The following is a 22565-nucleotide window of genomic DNA, read 5'->3' on the forward strand; positions in this document are numbered from 1 at the left end:
GAAATACTGGGGCCGATTCATCGATGGTCTCTTACGCCTCAAAAGTTGAGCAAAAGCTTTGAATGTCGCAAAATGTTTGGAAAAGGCAGAGCTGCGCAATGGTTTTGCAACTTTTGGCATTTTCACAACACTTTGGATCAGCTTTGCCGAGCTGAGGAGGGTCAGGGCCATGGTTACCCCTGTCGAATTCATCACATTGTTTTCTACACCAGAAATGCTACTCCAGTCCATGACTGAAAGAGCATCTCTGGCACCGAGACAAATTCATTTGAAAAGGTCAGCAGTGTCTACATATCTCAGCTTCCTATGTATTCTATGTAGCAGACTTGTCTTTGCACAAATGCATCTAGAAAAAAAATGTCTAATTTTTTGTCAATTACTTTACTCAAATATACTTAAATGAATTCTTTATTCTTCAATCCACAGCCGCTTGCTGAGAGATTCTCCTCCTACCCGACCAATCACATCCACTAGTTACATCCATGGAATATCTGACGTACCACTTTCCAGCAAGACTATGCAGCAGTGTCTGATGGCCACAACCGAGCGCGTACCAGATCAAGATGCCATTGTAGTTGTTTACGATGGTACACGGAAAAGCTTCAGCCAACTAAGTAAAGATGTATGTGCAGAATAGACAGAAAATGTGTTGGGGATTGTATGGTGGGTGTATAAGAAATGTTTTGGAGGGCAGCAAGCTAGGCAGCTGCTCCACTGAGGTTGTAGGAGTAAGGGTACCGTCACACTTTAGCGACGCCGCAGCGATCCGACCAGCGATCTGACCTGGTCAGGATTGCTGCTGCATCGCTACATGGTCGCTGGTGAGCTGTCAAACAGGCAGATCTCACCAGTGACCAGCCCCCAGCCAGCAGCGGCGTGCAAGCGACGCTGCGCTTGCACGGAGCCAGCGTCTGGAAGCTGCGGACACTGGTAACTAAGGTAAACATCGGGTATGGTTACCCGATGTTTACCTTAGTTACCAGCACACACCGCTTAGCTTAGCGTGTGCAGGGAGCAGGAGCCGGCACTGGCAGCGTGAGAGCTGCGGAGGCTGGTAATGAAGGTAAATATCGGGTAACCACCTTGGTTACCCGATGTTTACCTTGGTTACAGCTTACCGCAGGCTGTCAGACGCCGGCTCCTGCTCCCTTCAAATTCAGGATTGTTGCTCTCTCGCTGTCACACACAGTGATGTGTGCTTATCAGCGGGAGAGCAACAATAAAAAAAGAACCAGGGCTGTGTGTAACGAGCAGCGATCTCACAGCAGGGGCCAGATCGCTGCTCAGTGTCACACACAGCGAGATCGCTAATGAGGTCACAAAAACCGTGACTCAGCAGCGATCTCAGTAGCGATCTCGCTGTGTGTGAAGTACCCCTAATGCAAACTTAACTGTCACTCATTCAGTGATTGGCCAGGTAAGGTCAACATTTACCTTTTAACTGCCATAAATTACTATAGAATTGACATGAAACCATTGTTCTACACTTTTGGTCCAAGGCCCTACTTTAAAAGCAGCAGTAGTAAGAAGTAAAGTGAATATAATCCTATCATATCATGTGTAGTACCGTATTATATTGTAACTGAGTTGGAAATGTACATATCTAGTGTGCATAAGTTGGGCCTAAGGGGTACTTTGAACGTTGCGACATCGCTACTGCGATCTCGTCGGGGTCAAATCAAAAGTGACGCACATCCGGCGCCGGTAACGACGTTGCAACGTGTAAAGCCTAGAAGCACCGATAAACGATCGCAAAAGCGTCGAAAATCGGTGATCTGTGTAGTGTCGGTCATTTCCATAATTTCACTGCAGCGACAGGTATGATGTTGTTCCTCGTTCCTGCGGCAGCACACATCACTGTGTATGAAGCCGCAGGAACGAGGAACATCTCCTTACCTGCGTTCCCTCTGCAATGAGGAAGGAAGGAGGTGGGCGGGATGTTTACGTCCTGCTCATCTCCGCCCCTCCGCTTCTATTGGTCGCCTTCCGTGTAACGTCGCTGTGACACCGCACGACCCGCCCCCATAGGAAGGAGGCGGTTCGCCGGCCAGAGCGACGTCGCAGGGCAGGTGAGTGCATGTGAAGCTGTCGTAGCGATAATGTTCGCTACTGCAGCTATCACAAGATATCGCATCTGTGACGGGGGCGGGGACTATCGCGCTTGGCATCGCTACAATCGGCTAGCGATGTCGCAGTGTGCAAAGTACCCCTTAATCTCAGGTTTCCATATCTAACAGATATTCAGTATCCGACAACATCAAATTCTGTTACCTCGGTTTTCACTACTAGACTGACTGCACTGGCTTTACATTCTGAAGATGTTCTGTTATGGATTAGGATTGACTAAAAAAAGCCTTAAAAAACACTGCACATACTGTATCTGTATTACATTTGGGATGTCAAAAAGCTAGAGCTCCTTGAAAAACCCAACCAGCGTTTGATCAACGCCCTGTCCCTAAGATCACGGTACGTCACCTCAAGCCCATCTGAAAATGTGTGCATGCGCTGTTGTCCTATAATTCTGGTGCATACCTAGGGAATCTTGTGGACTTTTAACAGGAATCTTCTTCAGACAGGTAGACGGGTTCTGCTTGCACGCACAATGCATCACTGAGACCATCGCTGGTCCACCCACCTTCACTGTGCATGTGCTGGAAACAGAAGATGGCGCATGCATAGGGTTTCAGCTTGAAATATTGTACCGGGGATGTCTGTCAAACCAGATTAAGTGAGTTTTGAGCACTCTATCCCTAAATCTTCCCATATAATACACTTCCTTGACTTGAAAGGTTTAAAGGGGTGGTTCACTATTCATATAGTGGCGACACATTGATGTAAACCTTATAAAAAAGGATTTTTTCAAATGCTTTGTGTAGTCAATTGTGCCTCTGAGCAGCGCTATTGCGGTCTGCTCATCCCCATGAAGTGACGTCCAGGCTCCGTGACCTCTGAGATCCGGTGTATCACGTCAACTTCCAGTTGGGCCAACGTCACCGAGGCTGGCCCCAGTCTTCCTGAGTGACTGGGCTGTTGCTGGAGTTTCACCTTTCGTCACAGCCCAGCATTGCCCCTGCTTGCAGCGCTCTGCAGTGAAGGAGAGCGCGTGCGAGATGCTGGGCTGTGGCAAGCAGTGAAACTCCGCGCACAGCCCAGTCATTCAGGAAGACTGGGGCCAGCCTCGGTGATATCGGGTCAACTGGAAATTGATGTGATATCACCGGATCTCAGAGGTCACGGAGCCTGGGGGCACGTGATGGGGACGAGCGGACCGCAATAGCGCTGCTCAGAGGCAGAATTGGCTAAACAAGTTATTTGAGAAAAGCCTTCTCTATAAGGTTTACATCGATGTGTGGCCACTATGCTACGTAGTGAACCACCCCTTTAACTCAATGGTTTCATGTCTTTTTTCAATCTGTGCAACTATGAATCCAGAAAGGCATTTACATACTGTTTCTGCAGAGATTGTAAGGCTTTTTTTTTGTATTATTATTATTAAACAATCCTGATCTACAGTTCATATAAGGTTACCTTAAGAATGCAAAAGAGGTGATGTAACCGGTAGGAGTGGTGTTTTAGGAAGAATAAGGCTATGTGTCCACGCTGCGGAAAATGCGCGGATTTCTCGCGGAAAAGCCGCGGATTTTCCGAAAATCTGCAGCACAGCTACTCCCCAGCCACTTCTATGGCATTTGGGAAATGCTGTGTCCACGCTGCGGATTTTTCTGCAGCGGAAATCGTGCGGATTTTCGTGCGGAAAAATCTGCAACATGTCAATTTTTGCTGCGGATTTTCGTCCGGATTTTGGCTTTAAAATTGGAAGAAAAAAAAAAAAATCCGCACCAAAATCCGCCGCATCAAATCCGCACCTATGATAAGGTGCGGATTTTGCGGGAAAGCTGCGGATTTTGAGGCAGAAAAATCCGCAGATACATTCTCCCGTGGACACATAGCCTTAGGTAGAAGTGCAGAGCTGCTCTCATCCAGGACATAACACAAGCCCCATAGAATGTGTTTGTTCAGCTCTTCTTCACCTTTTTTTTTTAGCAGCTGTTGGACTTGGACCTCCAGAGACCAAAGGTTCTGCCATTTTTTGTCTATGACGTCAGAGTTTTCTAAAAGTACAGTTACACTTTAAGGCTATGTGCGCACTAGTGCGTTTTACCCGCGGATTTACCCGCGGATTTGCTGCAGAAATTTCTTGAGAAATGTCTGCAATCTTTGTGCAGACATTTCCCAGCAAATCCTATGAGAAAAAAAAATAGCTGTGCGCACTGCGGATTTTTCTCAAGAAATTTCCTTGAGAAAATTTTCTCGAGAAACTTTCTTGAGAAAATGAGCATGTCCATTATTTTCCGCAGGTACCTGCAGTATACCCCCGGAAATTCACTCCATTCACTGTAATGTAATCGCGAAATTCCGGGGGTATACCGCAGGTAGCAAATGATGTGCGGTATACCCCCGGTATAGCCGCGATTTACCTGCGGTAATGCTCATCGCTGCCTGCGGTTTTGCAGGAAGCGATGTCATTATGCCAGGAAGAGGAAGCGGAGCAGAGTAAACACAGACGTCACACTCCCTGGACGCCGCACAGAAGCGCTTCCGTGCGACCTCCAGGTCTGTCCCGTGCGTCCGTGTGTCCTGCTCCGGCCTCGCGGCTGCCTGCACTGCAGGGTGTCAGTGACTGCCCGCAGTGTCAGCAGCTTGTCACGCGGCAGCGCAGGCAGACACTGACACCCTGCAGTGCTGGGAGCCGCGGGGATGACGAGCGCTGCTGTCAAGAGGTGAGATCATTACCTGCTGTGACGATCTCCTGCCTCCTGACGTCAGCGCGGTCACTGCTGTCTATGCCCGTCTCGCGAGCGGCCCGAGACTGTCACTAGCGGTGACGTCACGGGCTCTCGCGATACTTCTGACAACGCGGCGGGCATAGAAGTCAGTGACAGCGCTGACGTCAGCAGTACAGGAGATGATCACAGAAGGTAATGATCTCATCTATGCTCCTGATGGCAGCGCTCGGCATCCCCTGCAGTGACCTGGGCTGACCTATTGATGTTAGCTCCGGTCACTGCATTGCTCTCCCAGCCAATGGGGAACATTCTGTTCTTCATTGACTGGGACAGCGACTATGGTATGGATCGCCGTGCCCCCCCCCCTTATTGGATTACGCCGGATGTGGAATTGATTGTTCTTTTCAATAAATTGGTTAAAGAGGGAATGTTTTGGGGAGTGTTTTTTCAAATAAAACTTTTTTTGTTGTCTATTTTTTATTTCTTACTGACTGGGTTGGTGATGTCGGGTATCTGATAGACGCCTGACCTCACCAACCCCAGGGCTTGATGCCAGGTGACATTACACATCTGGCATCAACCCCATATATTACCTCGTTTGCCACCGCACCAGGGCGCGGGATGAGCTGGGGCGAAGCGCCAGGATTGGCACGTCTAATGGATGCGCCACTTCTGGGGCGGCTGCGGCCTGCTAGTTTTAGGCTGGGGAGTGTCCAATAACAGTGGACCTCCCTAGTCTGAGAATACCAGACCACAGCTGTCCGCTTTACCTTGGCTGGTGATCCAATTTGGGGGGGACCCCACGTTTTTTGTTTTAAATTATTTATTTAATGTGAAATAACAGCGTGGGGTGCCCTCTATTTTGGATTACCAGCCAAGGTGAAGCTGTCAGCTGTGGTTTGCAGGCTGCAGCCGACTGCTTTACCCTAGCTGGCTACAAAAGATGGGGGGACCTCACGTCGTTTTTTTTTTAATTATTTATTTATTTTATGGCTAAATACAAGGCTAAGCACCCTTTAGTGCCACATGAAAGTCACTAAAGGGTGCCAGCTTAGAAAATGCAGGGAGGTGGGACATTCTATAGGTCTTTCTCATCTATCTATCTATCTATGGCCCGTTTCACACGTCAGTGAAAAACACTGAGGTTTTTCACTGGCGTGTAAAACATGCACATGTCCCTGCGTGTGCCGTTAATTACGGCACACGTGGGTTGTCTAAGTGCAATCCGGGCTCCATTCTCCGTGGCCCGTGATTGCACTTAGAAATCAACTCACCTGTGCGCGCTCCCGCTCTCCATGGTGCTGATCGCTCCCGCGGTGCAGCATCCGGCCGGCGCTGACCCCCGCAGCAGCTGCTTCCGGGTCGGCTGTGTCGTGCATCATGAATATGCGCGACAGTAATCAGCCGGCTTAGAAGCAGCAGGCTGCACGGGCTGCAGAGAGCGCCGCTGAAGCCGGTTGAGTAAAAATGTTTTTTATTTTAAAAGCACGTTTTTTTCTGGCACGTGTTTGACGGACCACACCACTGCGTGATCCGTGGGACATCAGTGATGCCAGAAAAAAATGGACATGTCTCCGTGCGGCAATCACGCACACGCGGGTACGCCGCACAGAGACACGTGCAATGAAAAATCACTGACGTGTGAGCAGACCCATTCATTATAATGGGTCTGCGTATGTCAGTGATTCTGGTACGTTTAAAAAAAAGCACAAATGTATCAGAATCACTGACGTGTGAAACAGGCCTATCTATCTATTCATCTATCCATCTTTCACTCTATCCATTATCTGTCTATCGATTATCTATATTATTTATTGCAAAACCGCAGGGAGCAACCTGCGGTAAATCCGCGGTAAATCCGCGGCAAATCCGCATGCGTTTTTGCCGTGGATTTTTCCGCAGGTGCGGAAATCTTCCACTCCCAGAAGTTTCTCAAGAAATTTTCTTGAGAAAATTCACATTTCTAGTGCGCACATAGCCTAAGGAAGGTTGTCATTGTGCCAATTGAGTGTCGGCAGCAGAATTGAAATCCATCCAGCCTGTTTTGGCAGGCGCATTCTTATTGTTTAATCTCCACTTAAAAGAGTGCTAAACTAGAATATACAGCTAATAAAAGCAGAGTGTATGAAGAGAGCTGCTGACATTTATAACTGTGTTTGTGAGTCATTCCGGAGATTTTCAGAACTGGAGAAATATTAGATAAAGCAGTGATCATGAGCAGTAGATTGCACTCCGCTGACATATGAACCCAACAAGATCTATCTGGTTTGTCAAACCAGACTAGGACCTGTGCTCCTAATATAAGCTAGTAAACTGCTGGGCTCATAGCTCACTTGCCAGTTAACTTGCAATAGAGGGCGAGGTGTTAAAATGCTTTTGTACTTTGTCTGCTCAATCAAATGATCCATGATATCCAAGATATAAACCTAAAATATACAGTAACATTGAAAAGTTTGGAAACACCTATTCATGGAATGGTTTTCTTAGTTCTTATTGGAATGTGCACATTGTAGATTCAGACTGAAGGCAGCAAAACTTGGAAGGAACACAAATAGAAACAAGGAGTAAAGAAATGTGTGAAACCAACCTGAATACGTGTTAAACATTAGATTCCTCAAAGTGCCACCTTTTTACTCTGATGATAGCTAGTATTCTCTCATGTAAGTTTGTCAAGAAGTCACCAGGAATAGCTTCCAACAGTCTTGGAGATCCTAGAGGTGCTGAGCACTTGTTGATAGCTTTGCTTTTACTTTGCGATTCAACTCATCCAAAACCATTTTGATTGCGATTTAGTGATTGCAGAGGCCATTGTTGATGCAGCACTTTATCCCTCTCCTCCTTGGTGACATAGCCTTACATAGCCCAGATGTGTGTTTTGGGTCATTGTCCTGTTGTAATACAAATGATGGTCCCACTCACTAAGTGCAAACCAGAAAGGACGTCATGTCTATGCAGAATGCTGTGGTAGCCATGAAGGGCAAGTGTGCCTTGAATATAGAATAAATCACCAACAGTGTCACCAGCTGTAGCGTTGGTGTTCTGGTTCCATACTTACAGCGGCACCCCGTCCTAGCGCCGATGTCTCTACACTCTCCTCCCCCATACCCAGCTGGGTTACCATTGCCGTTTCCTTTTGGTTACTTACGCAGTTCCCTTCTCCTCTGCACTGCCACTCACGTGTTGTGTGGTTCTCTGCTGTCCCATATGGCCATCCACATGTGTCTGGTCCCTAGGTCTCTGGCCCTGAGCTTGTCCTGCTGGGTCCTTCCTTGCTTATATTGGGGCGGTGTGCGCACCTTGAATTGGTGTCCCCAACCTATGGCTCAGAGGCATCTGGTAACCTTGTATTGGTCCTGCCATGTTGCTCTGGTCTCCCCATATCCAGCACCAGTCCTGTCTGTAATTAGTTCTGGCATGCTGATGTCTGCCCTGGACCTGTTCTGTCCATGTGTTCCCCTGGTACTAGTTTGTGTCCTATTTCTGTAACCCTTCTGTGTCCTGTACTTGTGAATAAAGTCCTGTTTGTGTTTTAACCTGAAGTCCAGAGTGCCTGCTGTTCTTGCACCATCCTGCTGTGGTCCACGACTGCTGTGCCTTCACTGTCATGGCTGATGTCTGGAGCCTTGCCCGATGTCTGATGACCTCTGCCCGATGCCTGGAGGCATGCCCAATGTCCGGTGCCTGACGACCTTTGTCCGATGCCTGAAGCTGTGCCTGATGTCTAGTGTCTGATGACTTCTCCCCGATGTCTAGAGCCTTGCCTGATTTGGAGCCTGATGACTTCCTGTGTCTGTTGTCCTGTCTTCTTGTCCGTTTCTGTGGGATCTGCTATCCCTCCGCTCACTGCCTCATCCCTGGCGGCAAGTGACACCAGCAAAGCAGCCCCTCACCATCGCATCTCTCACTCCATACTTCACAGTAGCCACTACATAAGTGAAAAACATCTGCTCATTTTTTCGGTATATCACAGAGACATGGCAGTTGGTACTAAAACTAAAACTTTGACTCATCATACCACAGTTCAGTTATCCACTGGTTGAATGTCTAGTCCTTGGTTTTCTTGACGCAAACAAGCCTGTCTTCCTTGGTTACAGTGCTCAGTAGTGGTTTCTTTGTAAAGGTCTGCTTCTCGCAGTCTGCTATGGCTAGTTTATGTTGACATGTGTCTGATGCTTGATAGTTGTGTAATTTATGAGGACTGTTATCTGAGTTATGGTCAATTTGTGGTTTTTGAGGCTGGTAACTAATGAACTTATCAACTGCAGTCGAGGTCATTCTTTGTTTTCCTTTACTGGTTATTCCTCATGACCCTTAGGGGTACTTCTCACATAGCGAGATCGCTAGCGAGATTGCTGCTGAGTCACGATTTTTGTGACGCGCCAGTGACCTGATTAGCGATCTCGCTGTGTGTGACACTGAGCAGCGATCTGGCCCCTGCTGTGAGATCGCTGCTCGTTACACACAGTGCTGGTTCATTTTTTGGACGTTGCTCTGCTCTCCCGCTGTGAAGCACACATTGCTGTGTTTGACAGCGAGAGAGCAACGATCTGAATGTGCAGGGAGCCGGCTTCTGACAGCCTGCGGTAAGCTGTAACCAAGGTAAATATCGGGTAACCAAGCGAAGCACTTTGCTTGGTTACCCGATATTTACCTTGGTTACCAGCGTACGCCGCTCTCAGGCTGCCAGTGCCGGCTCCCTGCTCCCTGCACAAGTAGCCGGAGTACTCATCGGGTAAATAAGCAAAGCGGTTTGCTTATTAACCCAATGTGTACTCTGGCTACGAGTGCAGGGAGCCAGCGCTAAGCGGTGTGCGCTGGTAACCAAGGTAAATATCGGGTAACCAAGCACTTGGTTACCCGATATTTACCTTAGTTACCAAGCGCAGCATCGCTTCCACGCAGCGCTGCTGGCTGGGGGCTGGTCACTGCTCGCTGGTGAGATCTGCCTGATTGACAGCTCACCAGCGACCATGTAGCGACGCATCAGCAATCCTGACCAGGTCAGATCGCTGGTGGGATCGCTGGAGCGTCACTAAAGTGTGACGGTACCCTTAGTTTCAGCATAGTGATTGACTGTTTTTATGATGCACTTATGATACCTTCAAGGTTCTAGCAATTTTTCAGATTAACTGACCATCATGTCTGAGAGTAATAATGGACTGTCATCTCATTTGGTTCAGTGGTGTTTTCCATATTCTGGTTTAGAACAGTTGTGGAATAGGACCCAGTTATTGTATGCATCTATGTACCGGTACTGCCTCTGCAAAACACACCTGATGGTTGCAAACAACTTTTGAAGGCCAGTGAACCCTTAACAAGGCATAACTGTTCATTGGAAGATATTCCAGGTGACAGTATGTCCAAACTTTTGACCGGTATGGTACTTATTTTGGTAAAAAAAAATTCTGATTTCAGAATAAATTTTTGAGGAGGTCAGCGCTTTGTTTTACTATAAAAGATCTGGCAATCTGTAACCAACTTTAGAGAGACATTAGGATAGGCCATCAATATCAGATCTTTGGGGTCTGACTCTTGTAAACCCCTCTAATATGGTATACAGCTCTCATTAACTGAAATAAATCCTGTATTACCAGTATTTACAATATGCAGAGGATTGCAAGTTTGCGATTTGGACCCTAAACAAAATCAGTACTATTTTGGCATTCCCATAAGACACCCACTTGCTCTGCTCCCCCTTTTTTTGTACATCACATAATTTGGCATGTAATCTATACCAGCATGTCACTGGCCGAAAAGTCATTTTGGTAACTTGATAGTTTGAAGCTCACTGCTGGATATGCCCACAAGTCAGATATCTAAGAAGATAGCAAGTTGCGCCCGGCAGGTGTATATGGTGATTAGAACATTATTATTTTAATAGTTTGTGCCGAGTCAACACTTTCTTGGAATTCTTAAAACCTCAGATAACCCCTTTAAGACTGTCCCCCTGGTTGTGGTGGTTGTCAACCACGAAGAGATGTGAGGGATTTAGAGCTCTGCAACAAAAACCATGGAGCTCTAGTTCCAGTTAGGCTGCTTTCACACTACGTTTTTTTAACATGCGTCATGAACGTTTTTTTAACGCAAAAACGGATCCAGTGCAAATGCATCTTCATTTCAATGCATTTGCAATGGACTCGCGTCAACATGCGTTTGCGTGTGTTATAGTGAGGATCCAGCGACTTGCAGTTTTTTAACTTTTTTCAAAACCGCTACTTGTAGCGTCTTTGAGCTGCGTCCAAATACTGTTTTTCACTGGATCCAGACTATACTGCACGCAAACACATGTGAACGCTGGCATGCTGATAGACAGGATCCTGCTTGCTCTACTGAGCATGCCCAGAAACCAGCCTGGCGTGATCAGTCTCTCTCTCCCCCTCGCTCTCTCCCCCTCGCTCTCTCCCTCTCTCCCCCTTCTCTCTCCCCCGCCTGAGAGCGGCGGACGCTCGTAACCAAGGTAAATATCGGGTAACCAAGCAAAGCGCTTCGCTTAGTTAACTGATGTTTACCTTGGTTACGTGTGCAGGGAGCAGGCAGCCCGGCTCCTAGCAGCTGCGGACGCTCGTGACCAAGGTAAATATCGGGTATCCAAGCAAAGCACTTCGCTTAGTTACCCGATGTCTACCTTGGTTACCAGCGTCAGCAGCTTTCAGATGCCGGCTCCCAGTCTATCACGGTCAGTTCCCCTCACTCCCAATGACATGACTTCAATGCCCGCCCATAAACTTCAAGTGACAGGATCCTGCAAAATAACACATGCGTTTTTCTTTGTAAAAACAGGATCCACTTTTACAGCAAAGAAACGTTCATGACGCATGTTAAAAAAAACATAGTGTGAAAGCAGCCTTATTGTGAAAAAAAAACTGTATTGAATATGGGACTCTCTTAAATTAAAAATGATAATAAAGCTAATAGGTACACTATTGTACTTTTACTCTTTACAATCTATGATTTGGAGCCTATGCGGTGCATACTTTATATTAAAATACAGAACTTCTTATATGTAGTACGGATCCCGCCATCTTCTGGCTACTATCCCAGGGAGACTTGCTGATTTGATTTTCGAGTAATGCCAAGGATAAAATTGGCTGTTGTTTTTTTTAGGAGAATTGCCAAGTATCTGTACAGTAACATCTCTGGGTGTTTTTTCTCATCAGGCAGAGACCCTTGCTGCAGGGCTCTTAGCTCTTGGCTTGAAGAGAGGAGACCGCGTGGGAATGTGGGGGCCAAATTCTTATGAGTGGGTCGTTATGCAGTATGGAACAGCTCTAGCTGGTCTAATTTTGGTAAGACAAAGTTGTGCCCACCTTACTGTATTCTACGTAGATTTACTTATAAACCATAACCATTAACAGTAGATTTTTTTTCGGACAGCCTATTTATGGGGTAAAATAACAAGTATGCCTAAACTCCCCCCAGGCTCCCCCAGTCTCTGCTTACAGCACTGCAGCTAATCACTGACTGTAGCAGGGACGTTCACATGTATAGCATGCGACTAGTATGCCAAGTTATTAGCAGCATGATTCACATGTTGATATGGTGGATTAGAGATGTAAACTGAGGCTGCTTAAGGATCATAGCAGTGTCAGTGCTAGAGCTGAGGAGGGTTTAAAACTATGAGCATATATGTTACTTTAGCTCTATACATACAAGAAAAATAACAAAGAACCCCTTTAAAGGGAAACCGTCAGCTTGGAAATTCTGTGCAGTATGTAGATAAGCTGCATGTGTCCACACTTAGATATCAAGCTTTTACACCTCATAGAAATCAGTATTCTGATGTGTCCACTTCACAAAGAGAAATCAAGCTTTTACCCCTCATGGAAATCAGTATTCTGATATGTCCACACTGAGATGTCAAGCTTTTACCTCTCATGAAAATCAGTATTCTGATATGTCCACACTGAGATGTCAAGCTTTTACCTCTCATGAAAATCAGTATTCTGATGTGTCCACACTGAGAATTCAAGCTTTTACCTCTCATGGAAATCAGTATTCTGATGTAGTCACTCTGAAAAATAAAGCTTTTAAACCTCATAGAAATCAGTATGCTGATGTTTCCACACAGATAAATCAAGCTTTTACCTCTCATGGAAATCAGTATTCTGATGTGTCCACACTGAGAAATCAAGCTTTGACACCTCATGGAAATCAGTATTCTGATGTGTCCACACTGAGAAATCAAGCTCTGATATCTCATGGAAATCTGTATTCTGATGTGTCCACACTGAGAATTCAAGCTTTTACCTCTCATGGAAATCAGTATTCTGATGTGTCCACACTGAGAATTCAAGCTTTTAGCTCTCATGGAAATCAGTATTCTGATGTGTCCACACTGAAAAATCAAGCTCTGATATCTCATGGAAATCAGTATTCTGATGTGTCCACACTGAGAAATCAAGCTCTGATATCTCATGGAAATCAGTATTCTGATGTTTCCACACTGAGAAATCAAGCTCTGATATCTCATGGAAATCAGTATTCTTATGTTTCCACACTGAGAAATCAAGCTTTTACCTCTCATGGAAATCAGTATTCTGATGTGTCCACACTGAGAAATCAAGCTCTGATATCTCATGGAAATCAGTATTCTGATGTTTCCACACTGAGAAATCAAGCTTTTACCTCTCATGGAAATCAGTATTCTGATGTGTCCACACTGAGAATTCAAGCTTTTACCTCTCATGGAAATCAGTATTCTGATGTGTCCACACTGAAAAATCAAGCTCTGATATCTCATGGAAATCAGTATTCTTATGTTTCCACACTGAGAAATCAAGCTTTTACCTCTCATGGAAATCAGTATTCTGATGTGTCCACACTGAGAAATCAAGCTCTGATATCTCATGGAAATCAGTATTCTGATGTTTCCACACTGAGAAATCAAGCTTTTACCTCTCATGGAAATCAGTATTCTGATGTGTCCACACTGAGAATTCAAGCTTTTACCTCTCATGGAAATCAGTATTCTGATGTTTCCACACTGAGAATTCAAGCTTTTACCTCTCATGGAAATCAGTATTCTGATGTGTCCACACTGAGAATTCAAGCTTTTACCTCTCATGGAAATCAGTATTCTGATGTGTCCACACTGAAAAATCAAGCTCTGATATCTCATGGAAATCTGTATTCTGATGTGTCCACACTGAGAAATCAAGCTCTGATATCTCATGGAAATCTGTATTCTGATGTGTCCACACTGAGAATTCAAGCTTTTACCTCTCATGGAAATCAGTATTCTGATGTTTCCACACTGAGAATTCAAGTTTTACCTCTCATGGAAATCTGTATTCTGATGTTTCCACACTGAGAATTCAAGCTTTACCTCTCATGGAAATCTGTATTCTGATGTGTCCACACTGAGAATTCAAGCTTTACCTCTCATGGAAATCAGTATTCTGATGTTTCCACACTGAGAATTCAAGCTTTACCTCTCATGGAAATTAGTATTCTGATGTTTCCACACTGAGAATTCAAGCTTTACCTCTCATGGAAATCTGTATTCTGATGTTTCCACACTGAGAAGTCAAGCTCTGATATCTCATAGAAATCTGTATTCTGATATGTCCACACTGAAAAATCAAGCTGTTACCTCTCATGGAAATCAGTATTCTTATGTTTCCACACTGAGAAATCAAGCTTTTATACCTCATATAAATCAGTATTTTGATGTTTCCACACTGAGAAATCAAGCTTTGACACCCAATGATTTTCCAGGCTAATTTGCATGTGGTGTAAAAGCTTGATTTCTCCAGACTAGTACGTCGGATTACTGCAAAGCATGTATCATTTTTGTCTTTGTGGCTCACAGTGTAAATTCCCTATCAGTATGGCTTTGGAGTGTGGGAAGAAACCAGAGAACCAAGAAGGAACCCATGCGAACACAGGGAGAATATAAAAACTCCTTGCAGGTGTTGTCCTTGGTGGGATTTGAACCCAGGATTCCAGCGCTGCAAGACTGCAGTGCTAACCACTGAGTCATCGTGTTGCCCTACTTACCTGCGTCTCATCTTAATTTTCTGCTATTTCCAGGTGTCTGTGAATCCAGCGTACCAAGCAAACGAGCTGGAGTATGTACTGAGGAAGGTAAGCCTTTTCGGACAACCCTTAACATTAAAAAACACTTACGTTCAAAATTGTTTATGGAGGTTCAGTTTTTAGTAATTGTGCACAAACTGAACTGAAGTGTGATTACGAGTGTGATGACACTTGAAATCACACTTTTAGGATAGGGCCACATGCATTATGTATTGCTTAAGATGTTACGTGAGTGCATGAGGCCGACTCAGTGGCGGTGGATCCTCTAAGCCTGTTGGTTAAGGTGGACATACAAGCGCCGGTGCAGCAGCCAGATGGAGCAAGCGGAACATGGACACTAAAAATGCAAAAAATAATACAGTAGTTTAATAAAGTCCTGGGATTACATAACGGATGGACATAACCAGATAGCGAAATAGCAGAAGGACCTCAGAAGCACAGCAGAAATACAGACGACTGTAAACAGGGAAAAGGGTTACTGGAGGCCGCTGGCAGACAGGAAGCAGAGCTATTCACGACTGTAGACTGGTAAGGCTGCTTTCACACATCTGGGGTTTTTTTGCCGCCGGATGCGTTTTTTCCTCATAGACTTGCAGTAGCGCGGAATTGTGCTGCATGGCCTTGCGTTGCGTCCAGTTGTTGCCGGATGCGCATATTTAGTCGATGCGGCGGCCGCATGGAACGTTGCTTGCAGCGTTTTTTGTCCGGATTCGGCGTGATGCGGCTCAATTTACAATGCAAGCCTATAAATGCCGGATGCTGCGTCCTGAGGCAAAAACCGCATCCGGCGGCCGGATGCGTTTTTTTTAATTGTGCATACTCAGTATCATACCGGATCCGTCAAAAAACGGATGGTCTGCTTGGAAAAACGTATGCAACGGATCCGTTTTTTTCGCCGCATCCGTTGCATAGGTATTTGAGCCGGATTGTACCTGATACAAAAAAATGGATGTGTGAAAGCAGCCTAACAGGATAGAGGAGGAGGGTGGAGAAGCTAGACACGTTCAGCTGTGCAGGTTATCATTCATTGATTTGAGTGCTCAGATAGAAAGCTTGCCAAGAGAACTTGAAAAGATAATTATCGGCACATCCATAATCAAATAAGATAAAAATTGCACCAAACCGAAGGCGGACACGAGACAGAAGGTCCAAAGACCCGGGGCAGGTTGCAGACAGGACTCCGGAGTTCAATAGAAGCCGCAATATAGCATATCAAACCAACTCTAGTTCAGCCCCTCAGAACCCACTCAAAAAGGGGTAATCTCTGTCAATACTAGGTCCACGTGCAAGTCCAAGAAGCCCCTAAATAAGCCAAGGCGGTTCATCGTATTAAGAAACGGGCTACTTGCAAAGTCAGATGTGGAGCTGAGCCCAAACCAGGGACAAGAGCGCAATATTGGACATTGACAGTTAAAGGGGTATTTCCATCTCAAAGATCCTATCCTAATATGTAGTAGGTGTAAAAAATGAATTCTCCTTATTGCAGTAGAGAAACTTGGCTACTGGGTGTGAATGTAGCTTCATAGGGGACCTGTCACCAGGTGGAAAGAGTCCAGAGTTTGCTCTTATTTTATTTCCACTTTTTCTCAGTCCTGAGTATTCCATTTTTTTTTTTTTTTAGATTTTTTTTTTTTAAACCCGCCATATGGTTCCCAAGATTTCAGCTGTTTAGGTTTGCACGTTTTTCGGGTGCGTTTTTGGGCTCAAAACTGCATGACTTTGCTTCCCCAGCAAAGTCTATGACTTTTCATTTTTGCTGTCCGCACACTACTTTTTTTTAAGCTGCGTTTTTGAGCTTAAAAGAAAAAATGGGACTTGTCAATTCTTTCCTGCGTTTTTATGCGTTTTTCCCCCATGCAATGCAATGCAGAGATCAAAAATGCACCAAAACGCGGTAAAAACGTATGCGTTTTTACCGGTGTGTTTTTTGCGTGTTTTTGCCGCGAGTGCGTTTTTATGCGTTTTTGTGCCTTTTTAGCGACCAAAACGCACAAAAACGCAGCGTAAAAAAAATGCAGCGTGCGCACATAGCCTTATTTAGTGCTAATTTGTATGGTCTTTACCAATAGGCAGTGTCTTACAGGATTCTCTGGAGGCATTGCTTTAGGCTAGCGCCACACATCCGTGCTGCCGGCACGTGTTTGTCATTTTTTACACGTACCGGCGGCACGGAGACACTTTAACCAATGCTACCCTATTGTAGCAGGCACACACACGTAAAACCACACGGAACGTGTGTCCGTGTGCGTTTGTACGTGTGTGCTTTTTTGAAAGCGCTGACATGTCAGTGTTTTCTCCCGCAGCACGGGTGTCACACGGCCCGCACCCGTACCACACGGGTGTAGTGTGGATGCGGTCCCGTGTGACACGCACCGGAGAAACCACACATGTCAGTGAAAAATAAAAAAACATTAACTCACCTTCTCCAGCCCTCCTGTCTCTGCCGCTGCTGCCTCTTGCTGCCGACCGCCGCTCATTATTCTCATTGAATATTCACTTCACTGCCTGGCAGCAGCAGCAGCGGGGAGACGGGAGGGCTGGAGACCGAGGATCAGCACCATGGACAGCAGCGCGGACATCAGGAAGGACCAGGTGAGTATAATAATTACCGGTTCTACGTGTGCTATCGCGGATAGCACACGTAGAACACACGTGTCCCGCACGTACCAGAGACACGTACTTACCTGCACGCAACACGCAGGGAAAATACGTGTCTCTCGGCACGTGCGTGAATTTCACGTGAGTGTGGCAGAAGCCTTAGGCTGCTCTGCATTATTATCCTGTGAGCCATGCTACCTTGGAAAGACCATAAATATTCTCACTGAATAAATAGGCCATATCTCTGGAACCACATGACCAATGAAAACAAAGCCAAATCAATCAGTGATCAGCAGGAATCAAACAAGAGCAAAACTGGTAAGGCTAGTTTCACACTTGCGTTGAACGGCATCCGTTGCATTGCGTTATGTGACGGATGCGTTGCATATAGTGGCACAACGGATCGTACAAAACAACGGAATCAGCTTTTTTTTTTCTTACAGTTACCGGTGGCAGACTATTGTGAACGATCAGCTGATCACCCGGCTGCCGGGCGCTCAGCTGATCGCTCACAGCATGCGGTCGCCGGGTGATAAGCTGATCGCTCATAGCAGCCGGTCGCCGGGTGATCAGCTGATCTTTCGGCCGCCGAGAATGTGTGCGGGGGGCGGAGTGTGGGGTGGGTGGAGCCGAACGGGGCCATGGCGCTGAGGACAGGTGAGTGTGTGTGTGTGTGTGTGTGTGTGTGTGTGTACGAGTGCGTGTGTGTACGCCTGCATGTGTACATGCGTAGTGGAGTGCGGGAGGGGGCGGAGCCAAGCAGGGAAGTGTCGGGCTCCCTGCACACGTAGCCAGGGTAAATATCGGGTAACTAAGCAAAGCACTTTGCTTGGTTACCAGCGTACACCGCTTAGCACTGGCTCCTTGCACACGTAGCCATGGTAAATATCGGGTAACTAGGCAAAGCACTTTGCTTGGTTACCCGATGTGTACCCTGGTTACGGGTGCAGGGAGCCAGAGAGAGCATGCGCAGTGAAATCCTAAGGATTCCGCTGCTCAAAAAACGTTACATGCTGCGTTCCTTCCACCCGGCGGAAGCAACGCAGCGTCGGCCAGCGGAAGCAACGCAGGTACTTTTGGCACAATCCATCCTCCATACAAGTCTATGGGAAACAGCGGGATACGTTAACGGAAGGAAAAAAACGCAAGTGTGAAAGTACCGTAACTCTTGGCCTGGGGACAGGTCCTTATTAACCCCTGCGTTCAGTAACTTGCAGAAATTAACGCATCCTCTGGCAGAAATTGTCATTGTCAAATTTGGTTTTGACCACAGAAACGCAGGAAATACGGAAGCATTTTTATAGCGTTTTTGCCACGTTTTGACCGCGTTTTACATGCATTTTCAGTGCTTAAATTGAGATGCGTTTTCAATACAAATACACAACTAAATAAGGTTTGAACATTCAAACAATATGAAAAAATTGAAAAAAAAAATGATAACCTTTAAATCATACACTATAATGATAATTTACCGAAAATGATTAATGAGATTTAATAATTATATTCAAAATAAAGTAAAAGTATTGTTTGACTCCTTTTTTAAAGTCGGAATGGATGTGAGGGCAAATGGAAACCTCTTGACCTCACTATAATGACAAAAAAGCATGCGTTAAGCATCAAAAATGCATGTAAAACACTAGAAATTTCTTTTAGGATGTGTTTAGATAATTCTCATTGACTTCTATGTTACCAAAATGCTTCCAAAATGGCAAAAACAATTGACATGTTGCTTCTTCAAACGCAGAGAATTTGGAAATTTGTTTACACCAAAAACACTGCGTTTTTAAAAGCATCGTACGCACAAGACAGCCCTATTTTCCATAGACTTTGCCTGGAAATCAAAACACATGCAATTTTGCATTAAAACACTGCTGCTCAAAACGCTGCGGAAACGCATGAAAAAATGCAACAAGCGCACAAGGCCTAACAACCAATGACGTGCTAGTACGTCAGTAGTTGTGTTCCTTCAGTTACCGCAGGCTCTGGCAGTAAGCTTGCGGTAATCCATGCACATATCTGCTGATCTGATCAGCAGATATGTGCGGCTAAGGCTGCTTTCACATCAGCTTTTTTTTAACTGCGGCATGAGTGGATTTTTTGCCACAAAACCGGATCCTTTACAAATGCATTGTCATTTCAATTAATTTGCAATGGACACGCGGTAAGTTGCGGTCACATTCGGTTGCGTGTGTCATACACTGCATCCGTTGTTTTGCGGTATGCTAACTTTTTTCAAAAACTCTCTCCTCTCTCTCTCTCTCCTCTTCTGTGTCCGCTACTGTGATCCGGTATCTGATGTGAAAGCAGCCTAACAGGCGCAGATGGATCTCCGATCCACTCATGCCTCTTAACCACTTAGATCATGCTGTCAAACTCTGACAGTACAATTTAAAGCACTGTGGCAGGGATCGCACTGTTCCCAACCACGATCATGGGGCGCCAATATGTTACCATGACGATGATGACCCCCTGATGCTGTCATGAATCACTTCCTGTGAGAGGCGGCAAAGCTCCAGCACTCACAGAAGATCAGCATTTCTCCTGATCGGAGCGATGCTACAGTATTGCTCTGATCAGGAGAAGTAATCCCAGTGTACAGTCATAAAGTTCCCTAAGAGGACTAGTAAAAACAGTAACAAGTAAGTTTTAAAAAATATGAAAGAGTAAATAAACTAAAAGTTCAAATCATCCCCCTTTAGCCCCATTGAAAACAAAAAAAACCAAAACACACATATATGGTGTCACCGTGTTCAGAAATGTCCGATTTATCAAAATATAAAATCAATTTAATCTGATGGGTACATGGCATAATGAGAAAAAAATTCCAACCTCCAAAATTAGTTTGTTTTTTTTTGTTGCTGCAATATCGCATCTACAGAAACATGGTATAATTAAAAACGCCAGTTCAAGATGCAAAAAATAAGCCATCACTGAGCCCCAGATCCTGAAAAATGAGTACACTACGGGTCCCAGAAAATGGCGATCAAAGCACAATTTTTTTTTTGGACAAACTTTTGAATTTTTTTCACCGGTTAGATAAAAATAAAACTATGCATGATTGGTATCTACAAACTCGTACTGACCTGGAGAATCATAATGCCAGATCAGTGAATAAAAAAAAACAAAAAAACCATTGTGGAATTTCATTTTTTTCACAAATTTTCTACATTTAGATTTTTTCCCATTTTCAGTACACTATATGGTAAATTGAATGGTGTCATTCAAAAGTACAACTCATCCCGCAAAGAAATGAGCCCTGATATGGGAACATTGCCAAAAAACTAAAAATGTTATGGCTCTTGGAAGAAGGGGAGGAAAAAATGAAATTTAAAAAACACGGGGGTGACAGGGTTAAGATACACAGAATATCCATTACAACTCTAGATCTGTGCCAGTCCATTAAAGCAACGTATTTAGGAAGCTTGTTGTGGTACTCGAAGGATTACTTACATTTTATAAGTAGCTTTTTGTATGTTTATAGCAGAGACAGTATTAGCTTGCCCCTCTTGTAGGACACCTCCCGTGCACAGTAGCCACGAGACAGGGCAGCAACAGGTTAATACAGGATAGTTAATTTTTACTAACAACTGCCTGGGTGCCATACTTTTTTTGTATCGATACAGTGTTCACCATAAATGAGTACATCCCCTTTGAAAACTAAGATTTTAATCATTATCTCACTGAACAGAAGAACAATTTCCAAATTTTTGGCAAGGCGGAGTGTCATAGAACATTTTTTAAACCCATAACATGAAAGTAAGGTTAATAATATAACTTTCATTACACAATCTTCAGTTCTACTCAAATTAGTTGGTGCAAAAATAAATACAGCCCACATCAAAAACGAATACATCTTTGTCAATATAGAGCAGTACATCTGTGAATTCATGATACCATCAATGAAATGCAGTTGACAACACCAGGAACACTCATGCAGCTCTACATAAGGCCCTGCCTCCACCATGTTTTACTGTAGGTACCATGCATTTATGAAAATGACTATAGAAAAATTCATGAAGACTACACTGAAACATGATGGTGTCACTGACATTATGTGAAGCTGCATGTGTGCTACTGGTTGCTGGGAGCTACATTGATAGGAGATACATTGATTAATTGATACATTGATAGGATCATGAATTCACAGATGTGCTGCTCTATATTGAAGGAAAAGATACTCCTACTACTTCGTGCCCTTGGCAGACGTGCACTTTTCCAACATGACAAAGATCCAGAACACATATTTGTTGCATTTCTGAACAAGAACATAGTAGAAGTGATTCAGTGGCCAAGATAATTTCATTTTCAAATTGCATTGATAAAATAGATTATACATGATTGTACTAAATAACCTATATATTCTGACTCTGAGCTTTGTCTGCAGGTTGGCTGTTCTGCCCTTGTTTTTCCTTCAGAGTTTAAAACTCAGCGATATTATGAAATATTGAAGCATATTTGTCCAGAGATAGATAAATGTCCGGCTGGAGATATCAAGAGTAAGACGTAAGTGGACTGTAGGTGTATTTCTGTCTTCTAGGAATCATTTCTGTCTGGTATTGTTCCCTCAAAGTATCACATTAAGGCTATGTTCACATGGTCGCTGCATTTATTGGACTTAATCGCAGACCTGACTGGCTCCGTGTGCCCACTTGCATAGTGGATGGGTGTAGGAGCTGCCTGCTACTTACATGCACAAGTCTGGCTCGTGAATAGAACCACGGTAGAGTACGCTGCAATTATTTTCACACGGACCTGAAGTCACTAGCACATAGGCTAACATTGGCCTGTTCATGTGAGGTCCGTGTTTTATATAAAGTGAAAATATGTTCATATGATCATACTATAACTAGCATTACATCTCTGGGGGAACGTTGCTGTGGTGGCGCACCTGTTTAATCTGCTGTGTCCCACCTGTATACTTGCTGCCGTGGTACACCTGTATAGATTTTCCTGTGAAATTCTGCAAGCTTCTAATCTGTACATTTAGAAAGTTACTCAGATGTCCCAAATACGTCTCTAAAATATGATATTTGGCAATTTGGACACTTTTATTCTGTATTGTGTACATGGCTTCAGTACAAGTAGGTGCAGGAGCTGTGTTACTGGTTGCAAGGATGAGATTGGATCCCACTCTGAGGCTAT

At 44.8% G+C, this 22565-nt stretch overlaps 1 protein-coding gene across 1 annotated transcript in view; it reads left to right on the forward strand.

Moving 5' to 3' along the window:
- ACSF2 (acyl-CoA synthetase family member 2) overlaps window positions 1-22565 on the forward strand; it is a 168971-nt gene that overhangs the window by 41057 nt on the left and 105349 nt on the right. Inside the window, exons 2-5 of the mRNA XM_075347503.1 lie at window positions 427-622; window positions 11945-12073; window positions 14820-14873; window positions 21808-21926. Of these exons, the coding sequence (XP_075203618.1) occupies window positions 427-622; window positions 11945-12073; window positions 14820-14873; window positions 21808-21926 (498 nt within the window). The remainder of the gene's footprint in view (window positions 1-426; window positions 623-11944; window positions 12074-14819; window positions 14874-21807; window positions 21927-22565) is intronic.

This window comes from Anomaloglossus baeobatrachus, chromosome 5, assembly GCF_048569485.1.
Source record: "Anomaloglossus baeobatrachus isolate aAnoBae1 chromosome 5, aAnoBae1.hap1, whole genome shotgun sequence".
NCBI lineage: Eukaryota > Metazoa > Chordata > Amphibia > Anura > Aromobatidae > Anomaloglossus > Anomaloglossus baeobatrachus.